A 20,237-nucleotide genomic window follows, 5' to 3' on the forward strand; every position below is an offset into this window, starting at 1 on the left:
ATTTTCGTTCAAAACCCCTACAGCAGGAGCTGTGAAAATATTACCCAGGGTGAAAGCGCAATTAACTAAGACTAGCCATTCACATTATGATTGTGAGCTGAATCAAAGAAAAGTAAATATTCCTCCATGCATACTAAACAGATTGGCTGTAGTAATCTCCCCTGCTAGCTATTATCTAAATGCACTGTTAGACTACCCAGTGACTGATTGGATGCAGTCATTGTTCAAATGACAATTTCCCAACCCGACTCTTTCGATTTTGATTTTTGAAGCTGGGCAGTGCTGACAAGAATGTGTATGGAAAGCATAAAGGTTCCCCAAAACAGCAAACATGCATTCCCTCCCTGAATGTGCTAAGCATAATTCCCTTAAGTATCAAGTTTACTTTTCTGACATGCTCATTTGAGCCCAGTTTCTGATAAAATGCACAGTATGTTAGTTTGATTATTGTATTTGCTATGGTATGATAATGTGCCAGTTTGAAAATGGGCCAGGCAACCAAATTCACCATTTCATAAACTGCTACACATTTCAGCTGTATGTAGCTAGACAGGCAGGTCCTATATTAGTTATTGCCAATGCCTACATAATTGTGAGGGAGCATATCCAAACACTATCTTCAGTCGTGCCAACAAGGATGGGCAAGAGACAACTGAATATGAAACTGACATAATCATCTCCTTTATTGCAGCTCCACCATTGCAATATGCAATTTGGAAAGTCAGCCTATTGCAGGTAGCTTTGTTCCATTGTGCTCCTCCTACAAATCAATGTGGAGTTATGTAAGAAAAATGTGATGAGTAAAGTTTTTGTTGCCCATAACATTCTTGGACTATATGAAAGAAAGCTGTTTGATTGTTATGGGCTTAAATGACCTTCCTAGCACACTTTTCATTCATTATACCCATTTCCTCCTCAAGCAACACATCTTACCAGCAAGAGACACTTCAAAATTGGGCAGCACAGTGGCTTAATGGTTAGCACTTCTGTCTGGCAGTACTAGGGTCATTGGTTTGAATCCCAACCATGGCAGCACCTGCCTGGAGTTTGCATGTTCTCCCTGTGCCCGCATCAGTTTCTTCCGGGTATGTTGGTTTCCTCCCACCCTCCAAAACATTCTAATAGGTAAATTGGCCCATGTATGTATAAATGTGAGTTAGGGACCTTAAATTGTACACCCCTTGAGGGTTAGGGACTGATGTGGATGTACAAAATATATATGTAAAGTGCTGCATAAATTGATGGCACTATATAAGTACCGGAAATAAATAAATACATTTCAAAACTGGCTTCTCTACATGTAGGGGGTTAAAACAAATATGGGTTTGCCAACCAAACTTGGAATCTATTAAAGAAGCATAACGCAATTCAACAAAAAATGTGTAAAAGCCAAAAGGAGGTATTGATGTAGTGATTTTTTGGGCTAAATATTTCTTTTGAGTAACCAGAATGTACAAAACATAATGAAACAACTGCAGTGTGCACACATAACTAAAATATAAAGCAATATTTACAAACAATAGTGTGCTGGCATGTAATGCATTATTTGTTATTCATGTATTTCACCAAGCTTTATCCTTTTTTATGTATCTGGCTTTTCTTTAGTATGAATGTGTTTATTGAAAAACACAAAGCATTGAAGTACATGAAAGTGAAACAGTTTGGTGCATAGTTGTGCTGAATCTTAGAACTGCGGGACATTGAGGAACAATCTCAAAATATTAGGTTTAGTAAGTAGAGAGGAGTGAACTTTTAAAAATCCTTCCAGCTGGTGATGCACCCAATCCTTTCCAAGATACAATCTGCTAGGGATAAAGTTGCACATAAATTATTAGTTTTTTAATTTTTTAAAAAACCCCCCAAAACATATGGTTTCTCATATCCATACATTCAAGATGGATGGAGGAATCCCCCCCGCTGCGCTATTGTATTCTGACAGCAGAGATTCCTCTACTCTTAGAACACACTGATAAGCACTGCAGTTGATTGGCTGCAGTGCTAATCAAACACAAATTTTCCAACATTCCTGTATAGGTAAAGGACACACAGTGAGCGCTCTCAAAGAAACAGCAGCTGAACATCCAGGATAAAGGCATGTAAAAATCCTCAGTAAAACATATACATATAAAAATGCAGCGCTGTAAAATGATCAAATCATGCAAATCAACACAATAATAGTCCTGAAAAGGTGCTCAATAATTCCCAGTGCCAATGGAAAGAATGCAAACTAACCAGAAGCGCATTTAAAATACGCATGTGTGTAAGAAATCCTGGAGATTCCCCTCTCTCCCTCTGGTCAGAAAATGGATGACGATGACGCCCTCTTGTGGGAAAACGAAATCCTGCAGGTCAGGAAGCTCCCAGGATAGGATATACCATGGTCCTTGCTCTACCTCAGAAGAAGTGCGTGCGCACGAAACGCGTCAGTGGGAGCCTGTGGACATCGTTGGCACTACGCCGCCGGTGCCATGTGGAGGCCCGGCGGCCACCTATAATTTTAAGAGGGTCAGTGGGTCACTTTCACTTGCCACCTGATTATATGTTTTACTTGGTTTTTTTTAAATAAATTGAAGTAATATACTACACTATGAGTATCTCTCTGTGTTCTCTGTGAGGGGTCTTTCTCCCAACTTTCCAGCCACAGAGTGATTTCAATCCCAGCCCTGGTTCCATTGAAGAGGAATATCCCATCCTGGGAGCTTCCTGACCTGCAGGATTTTGTTTTCCCACAAGAGGGCGTCATCGTCATCCATTTTAGCACATATCCATTTTCTGACCAGAGGGAGAGAGGGGAATCTCCAGGATTTCTTACACACATGCGTATTTTAAATGCGCTTCTGGTTAGTTTGCATTCTTTCCATTGGCACTGGGAATTATTGAGCACCTTTTCAGGACTATTATTGTGTTGATTTGCATGATTTGATCATTTTACAGCGCTGCATTTTTATATGTATATGTTTCCAACATTCCTGTTTGAGAGGAGTTCATCACTAGGTCTCCTCTCAAATGGGAATGCCCATAGGTTGATCGAAATGTGGTGGTTCCCTGCTGAAAACCAAATTTCAATCCATCTGTGGCTAGCCTAAATCTGCTCATCCACCACAAGTGGATTTTGATTTAAAATAAAGCTGTTATAATCAAATTAAAAATAAAATTATTACACCCTGGTGGTGAAGGGCACTGGGCTGTTATACAAAACCATTGCCCAGGAAGTGGTGTGAGGACTGATGGAGGCATTATTTTTTCTATCCTTTCACCTGTGAACTGATAAAAGCTTACACAATGTCTCTTAGTAGTGCACAGGAAAAGGAAAATAATTTATTTCTAAATTAATTTTAATAAAATATAAAGTAAATTTCACTTTTTATGTATTTAGAAGAAGCTAAAGAAGATACCTACAATCTTGCTTTACTCATCACAAATTGGGTCTCTCAGTAAGAAAAATCACATCCCATACTACCTTCCAGGACACAAGCACAGTGCTCATCAGCACTTGTCAGTGGTTTTTGGCTCAGTAGGGGTGTGGCATCCGGAAGAACCTGCCAGATGCTGAAGGGGATATGGGTTACTATCAGCGGGGTGTGAGATCTACATTCTCATGGCCATTATGCCAAGTGGATGCTATGCCCCTATGGCATTCTGAACTAGCCTCAGAATCATTTATTTAAATTTGGTTAAAAAAAGTAATAAAAATGGTAAAGAATATGTTTTAAAAAAGCCTAAATTGAAGATTAGCAGCTTCAGTATAATATATCTTCATACTAATTGCCCCAGTTGGATTTGAATTGCAGGCTTAGGGAATCAATTCACTCATCTCCCTTATTAAGACAATAACTAACATATGAAACATTCAAAGTGTAGGAAAATAGAAACAATACAAAACCACTGGTAGACAAGTAAGAATACAAGTAGAAAGTCAAACATTAATAGACACTTAGGTGATTTTTTTTCTTTTTTTTTTCCTTTGAAGCCATCATATCCATATCACACACATAGACCCCATTGACTACTGATCTTCTTAATGAGGTGGATTTAACTAACCAGACTAGTTTGTAGTTAGTGGTCCTTTATGTAGCTGATGGAAGACTTCCATATACAGTTATTAAATAAAAAAAGAAATAAAATCTGAGACTAGGTACATTGGAATGTATTATGAATATCTAGGGTCATGCCACTTGCTCAGTCTTCATGCTTCAGGATCATAATCTTGATACCCTTCCTACATGAATCAAACAAAAACACAGAAAAAATGCTGCATTAGCACATCCATTTTATGCGTGACTTTCCTCAGTTAATAAAAGAATCATAATTAAAACTTTGTTCATGGCCAGAACAATATCGACATTTTGACAAGGCACAAGCTTGTCTACCTCATCAAGGAACTGATATGCCTCACTGAAATCACATTTAAAAAATAAATAAATGTACTTTTTTTGGCCTTATCTCCGATATGGGCAGGCAGTTACTTCAGTCCAGGAAGCTCAATAGACTACGAAAGCGCTCACCAGCATCTTAGCTTGTAGTTCTCAATGAACTGCTGTCAGCTACAAAGGCTGACATTACTTGTAGACATTCAATCACAGAACACTGAATGAATGATGCAGTCGTGTGGGCAGAGCCCCACATGGCCGCTTTTTTTTTTCCATTTGTGAAAGCAGGTGATGGTAGAAGATCCGCTGTCATGGGGGGGGAGATCGGGCGGAGCTGGTACGGAGCGGGAACATGTTACATGTTTCACCCTAAAAATGGGTAGAACATATACCAAGTTCCCAAAGGTGAACTTATACTTTAACATCCTTCTTAGTTTAAAACAAAATTACATTTTAATATGGTTTCATTTTCTAATAAACCAAATATTACCATTTTAACCGTTGGAAGTTATATAGTGATTTTGTTAATACTACATACTTTTTCAATTATAACAGTCATACACACATTTATCTGGTAAATCTATTTCATTCATTTGAAAAAGGTTATTGTATCTGGCTAGGGGCAACAAAAAAATACAAGTAAACAAGATTTCATTTAATTTATTTTTCAAGGGCATCAGCAGATAAGTATAGAATTAAACACATTATATTTTACAGGGCTACAAATAAAAATCAGAAATGATCTTTTCTAACTTGCATTCAAATTTGCCAAGAATTGACTAAAGAAAAAGAACAATAGAGCTAATTCACTAAAGGAGAGGTGGTTCACTTAACAAAGTGAATAGTCATTGAGCTTAGTAAAGGAGGTAAATCAGTGTTCATGCCAATCATCCAATAATGTGTCAAAAAACAAAAATCCTTTTTTTAAATTTCTTTCACATATGATCGGGTATTCAAAGTGAACACAGCTTGATCTTATTTACCAACCTCTGTGAACATTCTCTTCACTAAGTGAACAGTCTTTGCTCTTTTAGTTTGTCAACTCCAATATTTATTAAAATAATGGAAAGCTTATATCACAAGTGGGAAGATAGCGAACTGCCAGAATGATAAATATTATTGCACAATGGCTATATCTGCCAGTCATAAAATCATCATATAAATGCATACTTTGTTCCCTGCAGGATCTACATTTTCATATTAGGCCTTAACCTCAAAATTTAGGTCATCAGAGAATATAGACAAATACATTATGTATTGCAATGCTTGGGTTAAGAGACAGAATTAATTAGTTCATGGACACCATTTGTAATGTCATTTTTAAAATTCACGTTTATTACTGTAGAAAATGAACAAACAGAATTATGTAGATAATTTAAGTCAGACTGTCCTAATTCACACAGTTTAAATCAAGTTTTGGAGTCATAACATTTTTCTCATCTCTACTGATAGATTATGAATATTGTTTTGTTGGCAAGCATATTGATGATATAATACCTAATCATTTATGTTGGTTTATTAGTATAGCTCTCTGATTGTTACAGTTATAAACTGAATTCATTCAGTAGAGTTAATTTTTGGTGCATTTGACCGGCAGTTTACCAATTTCTGACTAGAATTTTACATACTTAATGTGTGTTTTGAATTCTTATAGATTTGCATGAGAATGAAAAAAAACATTTGAAACAAACCAAAGCCCACTGACACAGGCCTTTACAGTCAACTGCTAACCCTAAATTAAGACATTTTTGGTAGTCTTTAAGGTTTGGCAATGGGCTTTAAATGGCTCCCAAGGGTTACAGAAGCTCCTAACTTTTAGTTTGAATTTCTTCCTTCACATTTGTATTACAATAATTTGAAGCATCTCTTTTTAGGTTCACATCAATTGACAAGGTGATTACATGGCTTTGTTAGGAGGCAAAGGATTAGGTTTAGCATAACAGATAATGTTGGCATTAAAATATATTAAGGCATTTTTGGTGGTCTTTAAGGTTTGCAAGTGGACTTTAAATGGCTCCCGAGGGTTACAGAAGCTGCTAACTTTTAGTTTGAATTTCTTCCTTCACATTTGCATTACAATAATTTGAAGCATCTCTTTTTTAGGTTCACATCAAGTGACAAGGTGATTACATGGCTTTGTTAGGAGGCAAAGGATTATGCTTAGCATAACAGATAGTGTTGGCATTAAAATTATATTAAGCGTTAGGATTGGTTTATCAACAGTCATATGATCACCATGCTAGCACTGATAATCAAAGTACTGTATCCACTGGGTTTTGTTGACAAACAAGGTCATTCATCACCAGCTCAAGGTGCAAAAATGGCCTGCCTTTTACCAATTTTACATTTTTTTCAAATGTAAGGTGTGTAAACAAAAGAACAAATGTGGCCAAGAAATATCATTTTATTTTTCAACCTACACATGTTTGTATATTTCAAGCATTAGATGTATAAAATAGCCATTTATAAAGTTGAGTTCACAAAGCTGTACAAAGTAGCTGAACTCCAGCCTTACCTTGAGTCTTGCTAAGTTGTAAAGGCTATTCTCCATCATTGCAATTAATTACTCCGATTCCCCAGCGCACTGATTTTTTCGCAGTGTGCATTAGAAGCTGCAGGATATCAGATAAAGCCAACTTCATTTCAGCTGAAGGATGTCCAGTATCATAATCTTTTGTCCCCAGCCTGACTGTTCCTGGCCTGCGGCTTTTATTTATTGGATGTCAGTTATTTTAATCAAGAAGGCTTTAAAATGTCATTAGCATGTAGATATGGGAGGAAAGGAGGTACCAGGGAATGCAAAATATAAGCAGACCAAATTTCAGTTTTAAAATTCTATAAGGAGAAAAATTGTCTAGAGGAAGCCCTGTGGATGTAGTGTACCTAGACTTTGTAGAGTATCTAGACAGAATTTAATACAGTACCACATAAATGCTCAATTTACAAATTAAGCTCTTTTGGCATTGAGGAGCTGGATAGAAAATTGGTTTCAGGAGCATGCCCAGAGGGTGGTGATTAATTGCATATTTTCTAAATGATCTAGAGTTGTGAGCTGTTTAACATGTTCATAAACAATACAGAGGATGGAATAAGTAGTTCAGTCTTAGTGTTTGCTCATGATACAAAGCTAAGCAAAGCAATAACTTCACAACAATATACAGCAACTTTACAAGTAGACCAAGTTAAAATAAATGGGTGAGCAGCTATATGGCAGATGAGGTTTAATTTGGAAAATGTAAAATAATGCACTTGGGAGCTAAAAATATGCATACATGTTACTTGCTATGGCAGAGTTTTGCAAAACCCTAGGGTTCTGTGAGGAGTCCCCAGGGGTTCTGCGCAATCTATTTATTAGTCACAGGCACATGATGGGTAGATCTAGTCCCCACTTATCCGACACTCAAATCATGATTATGCTTTCCCCAATATTCAGAGCAGCAAAGGGAAGCAACAAACATGCTGTTCCCAGTTAGCCCCTCCTCCCCTCCTGTCCATTCCAGGTGCTTGTACAAGATATCATAGGATGGATAAGAGAGGAGGGCTGGCTGGGAATAAAGAACAAGAACAGAACACACAGCAACTTCCCTGCACTGCTCTGCATGCAAAAGAAACCCGCTCTACTATTTTAGTGTAGACTGCCGCCCCAATATAATTTGCCCTGCTGCCCTCATATCATGTGCCCTGCTACCCATGTATAGTGCTCTGCTGCCACCCATGTATTGTTCCCTCCTTCCCCTCCTGATTTTTGCCCTGCTGCCCCAATGCATTGTACCTTGCCACCCTCATGTAATGTGCCTTCATGCCCGATGTATTGTGCCCTATGATTTGTGCCCTGTCACCCACCATGTAATGCGCCACCTCATATGTATTGTACCCTCCTGCCCTCTGTACTCTGCCCTGTTGGCCTCCTGTACTTTGCCATGCTGACCCTTTGTGCTCTGCCCTGCTAAAACCCAGTGCCATGTCCTGCTGACTCCATGTGTTCAGTCATGCTAAAACCCTGTGCACTGTCCTGCTGACCTCCTGTTTTCTGCCATGCTGACCCGATCTGCTCTGCCCTGTTGCCCCCCATACAGTGAGATCTGTGCAGAAAAATCAAGCAAGTTTCACTTTAAAGAGGTATGTTTTAATATTTATTCTATTTAATGTTATTTCTAAAAATAATTGTTTTATCAACAACTCTCTGATCACATCAATGTTCCGTGAGCTGTAGATATGATGTAGATTATTTCAGGAGTTCCATGAGATCTCAAATTTTCTGCGAAGGGTTCCTCAAAGGTAAAACGTTTGAGAAACCCTGCATTAGGGGACAGACAGACTCAGCAACAGCATGCAATGCCAAGTTGCAGCAAGCAAGGCTAGTAAATTACTAGCATGCATTAAAAAGGGGATTGACTCAAGAGTTAAGACTATAATTCTACCTCTTTACAAAACTCTGGTTTGGCCACATCTTGAGTATGCCATCCAGTTTTGGTCACCAATCCTCAGGAAGGATGTGCTTGAACTGGGGAGAGTCCAAAGAATGGCAACTAAGCTAATAAGGGGACCGGAGGACCTCAGCTATGAGGAGCAAATACAGAAATTAAACTTTATTCTCCCTGTAGAAAAGGTGCTTAACTGGGTTTATGATTGTAATATACAAATATTTTAATGGTGTCTCTACAAACTATTTAACCTAAGGTCTCTAAAGAAGACCGTGGCCACACATTTAAGTTGGATGAGAAACAATTAAATCTTAAACCATGTAAGGGGTTCTTTAATGATAGAGCAGTAAGGATGTGAAACTTCCTTCCACAAGAGTGTTAGCAGTGTGTATAGGTAAAATTAAAAAAATAAAAACAAAAAAAACTTTTAGATGTGTATCTTAGCAAATGCGATGTACAGGGTTGTATGTAAAACGGCAGTGATAAAAAAAACACATGCATACTCAGGTTTAACTGGATGGACTGGTGTCTTCATGCAACTTGAACCAACTATGTAACACACGATATGAAACATTATTTTCAGTCATATAATTGTAATTTCCAAATCTCATTAGACTAAGCTAAAAAAAATGATTATTATTTTTTTTAAATGAGGATTGCCATCCTTGTGTATTTGTTCAGGCTGATGATTTTTAGAAAGCTCTGACAAATGCTATATACATTTTTCTTTGCCCAATGTACATTCAAATTAGCACAGCTATGTAAAACTGTTAAATGAGACAACCCATATGTTATATCTAGTCTTCTTTAATTTTAACATTCTCATAATTGCTGCCGTGTGTGCATCACCATGGCAGCAAGTGAAACAGACAGAGGGGAATTAACACGATTCACTTCAGTATTGCTTTTACAGCATTTTTGCTGGCACACATATCAGAACGTTTGTTAAATTCTAAAAGTACAGTATATAGAAAATGGTATAAAATTTTAATGCAGTCTAAAATAACCATATCATTTTATAATGGGTTGAAAATAATGATAGAATGTTTGTGGGTTATTATGTGCTTTTGTACATAAAAATGTCAAAATTTCATATTTTTCCATATTAGGACCATTATGTGCTGCAGTCAATGCCTGGGGCCTGATGTAAGCAGTGAGATGTCAGATTGATGCCTATATGGGTAGTCGTCATCATGTTAGAACAAATGGATGGTGCTCTTATTTATTAGCTGCACCAGTTGGAATCTGTCTTTTGCATGTTTTGGCACCGTGGCTTCCTAGGAAGAGATTTCTAGTGTAGGCATCTGTTAATTCTATGTGTAACTTTTAAGGACTCATTCACAATTCTCAGCCGTGGTGCATTGGAGTGCCCAGGCAGCCCATTCATTTCACATAACAGGTTAATTTGTGTACAATAATGCAATGCCTCAGAGAGGAAAAATCTGACTGGGCCCTATAATTTTTTACATACTGTAAATCCAATGTATTTGATTTTAACAACCAAATGATCTGTTTTTTTTTTTTTATCTTCAATGATTTGTGGAAATAGACTTAACATTTACCTCATTCGACATTTCATATGTGTCATCTGCATTTGTTGGCACATTGTCTGCATTTTCCTCATGTCCAAAACCTTCTTCATTCTGGAATAAAAATTACATACATATACCTTAGTGTTAGAATGCGTGCATATACACATTGCCTAGCAGCAAGCCACCTCCCTCAGGATTATTCTGTTTTATATAGGAAGTTATATAAGCAAGAGTTTTTACAAATTTAGTTTTTAAAGTTGACCTAGTGTAGGCATCCTGCCTTAAAGCTGACCTTTCTCCTCTTTCCATAAAATTCACATCAGCATACATCACTGCATGCTGATGTGAAATCACCTGCTCATACAGCTTTCTAAAAAATACATTTTAAAAGTCACATTTACAGTATAAGTGTTTATTTCTCCCCGTTACACATTATTATTGTCGGCTTGAATGGGGGGGAGGTATCCCTAGCTAAACTTAGTGTTGTTTTCAGCAAGTCTGTTATCATATTTCTCAACACCCAATGCAAAAAGGTAACATGGATGAATTGCACTGGATATTGAGCATGGCCTAAAGGAACATGGCTAAACATAGTCTAAGCCTACTTACACATTTTGCACTACTGTACCACATGTGAATGTTTCACAGACATGTGTTATGTTCTGTCAACTTGGGTCCGAGTCCCAGCGACTTGATGAAAGAGATCTAAAGAAAAGTTGATTTTTGCTAGTCTTGCAGGATCTTCCAGTATCATTCCCATAGCTGTGGTCAATGTGCCCAACCATCTAGTAGCTGGTCTCCCTCTTTGCCTGGTTCCTGTGAGGGTTATTTACTAAAACTGAAAGTGCAAAATCTGAAATTTATTGAATAAATTAGTCCTCCTTCCAAGTGGATGACTGCGGTTCTCCATCACTGTGATTTTCTGTGCATTGTGAACTTTGAATAAACAGGTACTATCCCCTTTGACATGCAGATGTACCAGTATAAAATTTATAATATACCTTGTTCTGTTTTTTTCTGTTTCATGGATGCTCATTATGATTCTGCTTATGGTCCTAGAGATATATGCCAGAGCTCCCTGAGGAAGTGGGCTGTCCCAGCAAAACGTGTCAGGTTTATGTACATCAAACTTTAATCTCATTAAGGGTTTAATATGTAACTATGAAGCTATTTACATCAAGCTTAATTTTCATATTGCTATAATATGTAATGGTATGCTTTTAGGGAGCATCATTATGCTCAGTTTTTGTACCACAATCATGTTGTTTTTTTTAATATTGTGCAATAAATTAATTTTTTACACAATATTTCTGACTATTGTTGGTATGGTACCTTCAAAGTCCCAGCAGTTTCTTTTGTTAGGGTTGTGTATTTTTTCAGTGACAAATCTAATGCAGTTCCGAATAAAAACCAATCAGCTTCCATGTTTTATGGTCATTGGCTACCATACATAGCTACACCAGATTCTGAGTACACTAGTTTTAGTAAATCTCCCCCAGTGTGACCAAAATAGGACAGTAGTAACTTCATCATTTTAGCTTTTAGTAACATAGTAAGGTTTGATCTCTTCCAAAATCGATCTGTTATTTCTACTTACTACACGAAACACATAAAATCCTTCTCCAGCACCAAATCTCAAATGAGTCAATATTCTTTCTGTCTGTTTCCTTTGTGACCAACTTTCACAGCCGTAATCAACTGAGAAAATGAGTGCGTGGATGAATCTGATCTTGTAATTTCTTTACCTTTCAATACTTTGTTGAGAATCTTTATTGTGTACCTACCAAGTGCTATTCTGCAGAGTGTTTTGTCACTACTAGTTGCTTCCTTGTTTATGAAAGAGCCCAGAAGTTTAAAATGCTTTACAGCTTTTATGCTAATAATATCAAGCTCAAAATTGTAATTTTCTGTGTTCGTGATCTTCCTCTGATTTATATTCAGTTCTAATCACAGGTTACGACTTTTGGCGTTGCCTTTTGTTAGTAGTTACAGCCAGTGTTTTTTTCTCAGAGAATAGGTGCAGGAACTCCCACTTTCTGACTCACCCCTTGTCTCCACCCCCTACCAACCTCCAAGCACACTCCTTTGGCTCCAATCCCTACCCACCTCCCTGTGATGACCCTTTTAGAGAATACAGAAACAAGCATAATTCAGTTTGTATTGAATTTGGTAATGATAAGAAAAGTAAGCAAGCAAGAAGCAAAATAGACCCCCTGCAACCAACAGTAGCATCCCAGCAACAATAGATCCCATACAATGATAGATCCAGCAGCAACAATAGATCTCTCCTTAGCAACAATGTACCTCCTGCAACAAAATACCACATCAGCAAGCAACAATAGATCCACCCCAGCAACGTAATATTCCCCACACCCCCAGCAACAGTAGATTCCCCACCAGCAACAATAGATCCCATACAGCAACAATAGATCCCCAAGAAGCTATCAATAATAGACCCACCAGCACACCGCAGCATACCCTGCACTACATACATTCAGCGTTGGAGGATCTAGAATTGCGTTTCCCACATTCCAGCTGAAAAAAGCCCTGGTTACAGCATATCTTCTTCTGTTGCTGGTGATGAGCATTGTGTCATCTACATAATTCAGGTTGTTTATGTTTTGGCCACCAACTCACCAACTTTGATACTGACTGTTCTTCCAAATTTGCATTTCTGAAGATGGCCTAACCATATAGGTTGAACATGTAAAGTGACAAAATGCATCCCTGCCAGATGCCTCGTGTTTTTGGAAACCAGTCAATGTTGCTGTATTCAGTTCTCACTGCAGCTTCTTGATTTTTGTAGAGGCTCTTTATCAAATGAGTTATATGTTCCCATTTGCAACAGTCTTCCATAATTTTTTGTGATCCACACAATCAAACATTCTTTGCTCTCCTCTAATATCCGTTTAACATTGGCATAATGTCTTTTGTTCCTTGACCTTCTTGGAAACCAGTTTGAGCTTCAGGTAGTTCTCCCTGAATGTATGCTTGTAGTTTTTGTTCTATTATTTGCAGTAATACTTTGCTGGCATGTGGAATTAATGCAATTGTTCTGTAGTTGTTACAATGCTTGGCATTACCTTTTTTAAGTTTAGAAATAAAATGGGATCTTCTTCAGTCGGTTGGCCGTGTTTTTTCCTTTTAGATCATTGACATAGTTGAGTAAGGGCCATGATAGCACCTTTGGAGCCACTAATTAACAAATTAATTGGAATACCATCAATGCCTGGTGACGTCTTGTTGATAAACTTTAAAGCGATACTAAAGGCTTAATTTTTTTCTCTAAAAATAACAAACATGTCTATACTTACCTGCTGTGTGCAGTGGTTTTGCACAGAGCAGCTCAGATCCTCTTCTTGGGTCCTCCGCAGGGACCCTCCTGGCCCCCCTCCTGTCAGGGGTCCCACAGCAAGCAACTTGCTATGGGGGCACCCGCTGCTCTGCGTGTCCATTCACACAAGGAGCTGCGGCTCTGCTTCACCCCCTCTCTCTTCTCATTGGCTCACTGGCTGTGACTGATAGCAGTGGGAGCCAATAGCTCCCGTTGCTGTCTCAGCCAATGTGGAGAGGAAGTCCTGGGATAGCCGAGACTCAAGTGCACATCGCTGGATTGGGAGGGGGCTTAGGTGAGTATTAGTGGGGGCTGGGGGGGATGCTGAGGTTTTTTACCTTCATACATTCTATGCAAAACCCTTGAGCCTTTACAACCACTTTAATTGCTGCTAATCTTTCTTTCTTTAGAATATCTGATTCTTCTTCAGCATCACTTTCATTTTAGTTTTTATAATGTTATCGATATTTTTTATATATATTTTCAGTATAATCTTTTCATCTTTTTTTGATGTTTTGAAAATCATTCAGTATCAATCCGTTAGAATCTTTAAGCATCTCCAATCTAGGTTGACATTTCTGCTGCAATCTCAGCTTCCTGAAGATCTAGTCTGGTTTTTCATTTTTCGTACTCTACTTCATGTTTCTGGCAAATATCCTTAAGATATAGTTCACATGTACATAAACATAAAGGATCATCTTTAAAAAAATATTTAAGGAATATGAACAGACAGCTAACACTTTGTCTGAGCCTTAAAGTAGAAATATAGGCAAAACTTTTTTTCATTTTCGATATAGCAAGGGAGGGTTATAATTCCTGTCAGATTTTTTTCACCATCTGTATCCCATTGCGGTGATTTTCCTTCACTTTCTGTCCTATAGCCAAACAAGAAGTGAGAGGAAATCCTTTCAAATTAGGGGAATTCCTTGGGAACCCCCAGTCACCAGATCTAGTGTCCCCATTGGCAGCTTTCCCCACTATTAATTGAAGTTTAATCTCCAAACACGGAAAGGTTTCTTCACAGTGAGAGCTGTGAAAATGTGGAATAGACTCCCACGTTGGTTCTGGCCAGCTCAGTGGATTGCTTTAAAAAAGGCCTGGATTGTTTCTTAGATACACAGAATATAACTGGATACTAACATTTATAGGTAACGTTGATCCAGGGAATATCCTATTGCCAGGAAGGAATGTTTTTCCCTGCAGGAGCAAATTGAATCACACTTTGCTGGGTTTTTTTACCTTCCTCTGGATCAACTGTGGGTATAAGATTATATCTTTTTTTTAATGGTTGAACTGGATGGACTTTTGTCTTTTTTCAGCAAAAATAACTATGTAACTATTACTTTACTAGGAACAACCCAAGAATTGGGATTTTCTTTTACCATGATAAAAATGATAATGGTAAACAGAAGTAGAGAGGGTGAATATCCTTTACAAGGGCACTAACAGCAATAAACTGACAAGCATTCTAATCCCTCTGCACTCTATCCAAAACAAAAAATTTTGTCTTTAGTTATACTTAAAAAAAAAAAAAAACTTAAGAAAGAGCTTCAATAAAATAGTCATAAACTACTTAGCAACCAGCAGCTGTAGAGACAAAATGGAAGGTTGAAAGGGGGTGGCCCTGGGAGTCTGGTCGGGATGTAAAGATGGATTCTGTGCAAAAAAAAAAAATGCCATGTGGTCCTGATTCTAAATTCCATATCAGACACTTATTTGAGCACACAGTCCCCACCTCCTGAACCATACCAGGGCAGATAGGTAAGGAAAACCTTGCCAAGGGCTTTGTCCCTATGTTGGTGAGTGGTTGTTGGGGGTCTTCTGGTGGCGTATCAGAATCTCTAAGTGAAGGAGTAAAGGGTACATAGCACTCATGCGTTTTGACAAAGAGAAAAAAATAAAATTCAAATAAGCACACTGACACAGTTTTTGACTAGTCCTTAATTAAAACAAAACACACAAAAATCCCACAATGAAAATGGCCCTGTACCATGTGATCAATGATCACTGTGACTAGTCACATCGATCACAGTAATAAACAAAGACTTCATGAATGCAGCCTTTGAACAGTGTTAGGGAATTGATTGCTTACTGTTGTTATAATGACAGTTATAAGCAATCTCCCAAAATAATTTTTGTAAATACTGTCATCATAGTAAGTACAGTGTCGTTTCAGCACTGCTGTGACAGTGATCATGTACAAATGGCTGGGTGCTCTGATACCACTGTATGTCAGTGTCACCATCCCTTGTCTCTAATAACCACCAAAGCAGTACAATGTCACCAGATCAATGGTGCCAGTCAGTTTCACTAATCATTGTTTCCCTTTCACAGTATCCCCATTCACCACTCTACCAGTTACAGTGTCCCTGATCAGTACCACACCAGTCCCAGTGTCCCTGTTCATCTCCACACAAGTCCCAGTGTCTCTGATCACCTCCACACCAGTCCCAATGTCCCTGATCACCTCCACATTGGAGTGTCACCATAAGAACTTCACACGTTAACACGTGCAATACTCTCTGATGAACGATTCACGTCCAGATTACTATTCAGAGAAAATCTGACAGGCAGTGAGGAGGCATTCTATTTCCTCCTCACCACCTGCTTTAACCCCGTGGATGCTGTACAAGCACCCTCATTCACTTGAATGGGTTGCGATCGGCAGACGTACAGGGGTTATAATTCCTGCCACAGCTGCAAAGCATCACAGCCACAGCATGTGTACACCTCCAGCCACTGACTCTGTCCTAACCATCGACTAAATGCAATTTCTCCTGTGCTCCGGGACCCAGGCCGGTGGTGAGTAGATCAAATCACAACAAAGCAACCACCAGGGCATACAAGGTCGTGCAGCTCCAAACCAAGGCTGGGGAAGCCCGAACAGAACTGTGAAGTAAAACAAGAAGAAGCGCACCAACCTTGCGCATTACCTCAGTAACCAAAATTTATTTAGTAAAAGAATGGTACTCACAAACAGCGAATAAAAACAGGCATGTAAGTCCTCCCAGGGACTTCAAAGGCAAGAGGCCAGCGCGAATCCCATCATGGGGGTAGCCACTCAGTACAGCTGATGCGTTTCGAAGGCCATGCCTCTGAGGAAGAAGGCATGACCTTCGAAATGCGTCAGTGTGTGAGAAATATCTTATTAAATTGACAACTTTGTGTAAAAAATTTTCAAAAGATTTCCTATGCTTTTCAGGAAATACCATGGAGCATTTGATTTCATAATGTGGTCATTTTGTGAGTGTTACTCCTGTCCTGGAACTTCAGGGACTCAAGATATATGATAGGTAGTCATAAAATTAGACACATAATTTATGCTCATTGAAAGCCAAAAGGTGCTCCTTGGATTTTGGGTCCCTGAAAAAGTTTTACACATATGGTATCCCCATACTCAAGAGTTATAGCAGAATGTGTTTTAGGGTGTAATTGTAAGTATGCCTATATTGTGTGTGAGAAAAACCTTGTTAAAATGACAATTTTATGGGGGAAAAAATGTAATTTCCTAATCTTCAAAAAAATATACAGCAGAAAATTACAACTTTAAAAACTTACCACACCTCCTACGTAATACCCTAGACTGTTTACTTTCCAAAAAGGGGCCATTATGGGGGTAATTGTACTATCCTGGCATTTTAGGGCAATCAGTACATGATGAGAGATCAATTTTTAAGTATACATCATATAGACTTGTAGATGCTATAACTTTCACACAGAATAAATATTAAACACTGATTTGCTATATTTTACCAAAGAAATGTAGCACAATACATTTTGGCATACATTTAGGAAGGAAAATTATTTATTTGCAACATTTTATAAAAACTATAAAAAAAAATTTCAAATTTAAAAAAAAAATAAGGGAGGCAGGCATCTGATGGCATGAGGAGGATGATTCATTTAATCCACCATGCTGAATCCAAACAAATGCCTTCTCTGCTCTTGGCTTTAGATGCGGAGAAGGCATTTGACAGGGTGCATTGGGGTTACTTATCCCAAGTCTTGCATAAATTTGGACTTTCAGGGTTCATTCACTCAGTTATTATGACACTATATAAAAAACCCATCTGCAAATCTGACAAATGAAACTTGACAAGGGTGCCCATTATCTCCACCTCTTGCAGAAGCAATTAGATCTAACCAGGGGCGGACTGACAACTCATGGGGCCCCAAGGCAATAGGGGATCATGGTGCCCCTGTGTCCTTGCCAAAACTCAAAAAAGCCTATGAAAAAGGTACCAGGGGCATCTCATGGGGCCCCCTACTGACCCCTGGATCTAACCCCCTCAATAAAAGTCTGACCATTGGAAAGTATGAACATAAAATACCGTATTTTTCGCTCCATAAGACGCACCTGACCATAAGACGCCCCTAGGTTTTAGAGGAGAAAAACAAAAAAAAATTTTCTGAACCAATGGACTGCAGACATAGTACAGGAAATGACCAGAGACTGCGGACACAGTACAGAAGATGACCAGAGACTGTGTACACAGTACAGGAGATGACCAGAGCCTGCGGACACAGTACAGGAGATGACCAGAGACTGCGGATACAGTACAGGAGATGACCAGAGACTGCGGACACAGTACAGGAGATGACCAGAGACTGCGGACACAGTACAGGAGATGACCAGAGACTGCGGACACAGTACAGGAGATCACCAGAGACTGCGGACACAGTAGAGAGGATTACCAGAGACTGCAGACACAGTACAGGAGATGACCAGAGACTGCGGACACAGTACAGGGGATTACCAGAGACTGCAGACACAGTACAGGGGATGACCAGAGACTGCGGACACAGTACAGGGGATTACCAGAGACTGCGGACACAATACAGGAGATGACCAGAGACTGCGGACACAGTACAGTGAATGACCAGAGACTGCAAACAGTACAGGAGATGACCAGAGACTGCAGACAGTATAGGGGATGACCAGAGACTGCAGACAGTATAGGGGATGACCAGAGACTGCAGACAGTACAGGAGATGACCTGAGACTGCAGACAGTACAGGAGATGACCAGAGACTGCAGACAGTATAGGGGATGACCAGAGACTGCAGACAGTATAGGTGATGACCAGAGACTGCAGACAGTATAGGGGATGACTAAGAGACTGCAGACAGTACAGGAGATGACCAGAGACTGCAGACACAGTACAGGGGATTACCAGAGACTGCAGACACAGTACAGGGGATGACCAGAGACTGCGGACACAGTACAGGGGATGACCAGAGACTGCGGACACAGTATAGGGTATTACCAGAGACTGCGGACACAATACAGGAGATGACCAGAGACTGCGGACACAGTACAGTGAATGACCAGAGACTGCAGACAGTACAGGAGATGACCAGAGACTGCAGACAGTATAGGGGATGACCAGAGACTGCAGACAGTATAGGGGATGACCAGAGACTGCAGACAGTACAGGAGATGACCAGAGACTGCAGACAGTATAGTGGATGACCAGAGACTGCAGACAGTATAGGTGAAGACCAGAGACTGCAGACAGTATAGGGGATGACTAAGAGACTACAGACAGTACAGGAGATGACCAGAGACAGCAGACAGTACAGGAGATGACCAGAGACTGCAGACAGTACAGGAGATGACCAGAGACTGCAGACAGTATAGGTGATGACCAGAGACTGCAGACAGTATAGGGGATGACTAAGGGACTGTAGACAGTACAGGGGATGACCAGATACTGCAGACAGTACAGGGGATGACCAGAAACTGCAGACAGTATAGGGGATGACCAGAGACTGCAGACAATACAGGGGTTGACCAGAGACTGTGGACCTTTGGGAGGGAGGGGGAGTGGGTATCTGAATTTGACAGGTACCCGCTCCCACTTCTGCAGAGTTGTCCTCCCTTTACTGTGGGCACCCGGCTGTTACAGCCGGGTGCCCACTGCGCATGCGCGAGAAGCGCTGCACTTTGTGAATGGCCCGGCATCTTCTGGGACCTGTCATGTGTCCCAGAAGATGCCGAACCATTTACAAAGCACAGCGCTGCTCGTGCATGCGCAGCGGGCACCCGGCTGTCACAGATGCCGGCGCGGGAAGAAGCCGGTGTGGGAAGACTGTGCAGCGCTGGATCGAGGAACAGGTAAGGTCTTGCATCAGAGAACAGCTGAGCGGCTGGCCCGGTATTCTGACATGGTGGCAGTGGAAATACCGGACCAGCCACTGTATATTCGCTCCATAAGACGCACTGACATTTTCCCCCCTTTTTTGGGGGGAAAAAAGTGCGTCTTATGGAGTGAAAAATACGGTAGGTCTTTTTGTGGATGACATCATCCTTTCCTTATCTAACCCAGAACATTCGCATACGACCTTACAAGGCGTAATAGAAGAATTTGGGCACATCTAGTAAGTGTAAAGTCCTCTCCTTGTCATCCCCCACAATTTGTTACATCTGAAAGATAAATTTAATCACAATTAGGAAACCCAGTCAATCACATACCTAGGGATACAGTTGACTTCCTCTATTACTAAGCTTTATGAGGCTAACTTCCCACCCCTTCTACGAACTATCACTGAGGACCTGAAACATATGAGTATAACT

General features: G+C 39.7%; 1 protein-coding gene across 2 annotated transcripts in view; it reads right to left on the bottom strand.

The window, feature by feature from the left end:
• Positions 1 to 2,907: 2,907 nt before the first annotated feature.
• The window catches only part of SNCA (synuclein alpha), a 104,294-nt gene continuing 86,964 nt past the window's right edge, over positions 2,908 to 20,237 (bottom strand). Inside the window, exons 5-7 of one of the 2 annotated variants that reach the window (XM_089663769.1) lie at positions 10,357 to 10,437; positions 6,886 to 6,982; positions 2,908 to 4,219 (exon numbers count right to left, since the gene is read on the bottom strand). In XM_089663769.1, coding sequence (XP_089519895.1) covers positions 6,911 to 6,982; positions 10,357 to 10,437 — 153 coding nt within the window. In that variant the 3' untranslated portion in view covers positions 2,908 to 4,219; positions 6,886 to 6,910. The remainder of the gene's footprint in view (positions 4,220 to 6,885; positions 6,983 to 10,356; positions 10,438 to 20,237) is intronic. The other variant, XM_089663774.1, reaches the window with a different exon arrangement.

This window comes from Staurois parvus, unplaced genomic scaffold (assembly GCF_062004578.1).
Source record: "Staurois parvus isolate SC_StPar_1 unplaced genomic scaffold, SC_StPar_1.0 ptg000044l, whole genome shotgun sequence".
NCBI lineage: Eukaryota > Metazoa > Chordata > Amphibia > Anura > Ranidae > Staurois > Staurois parvus.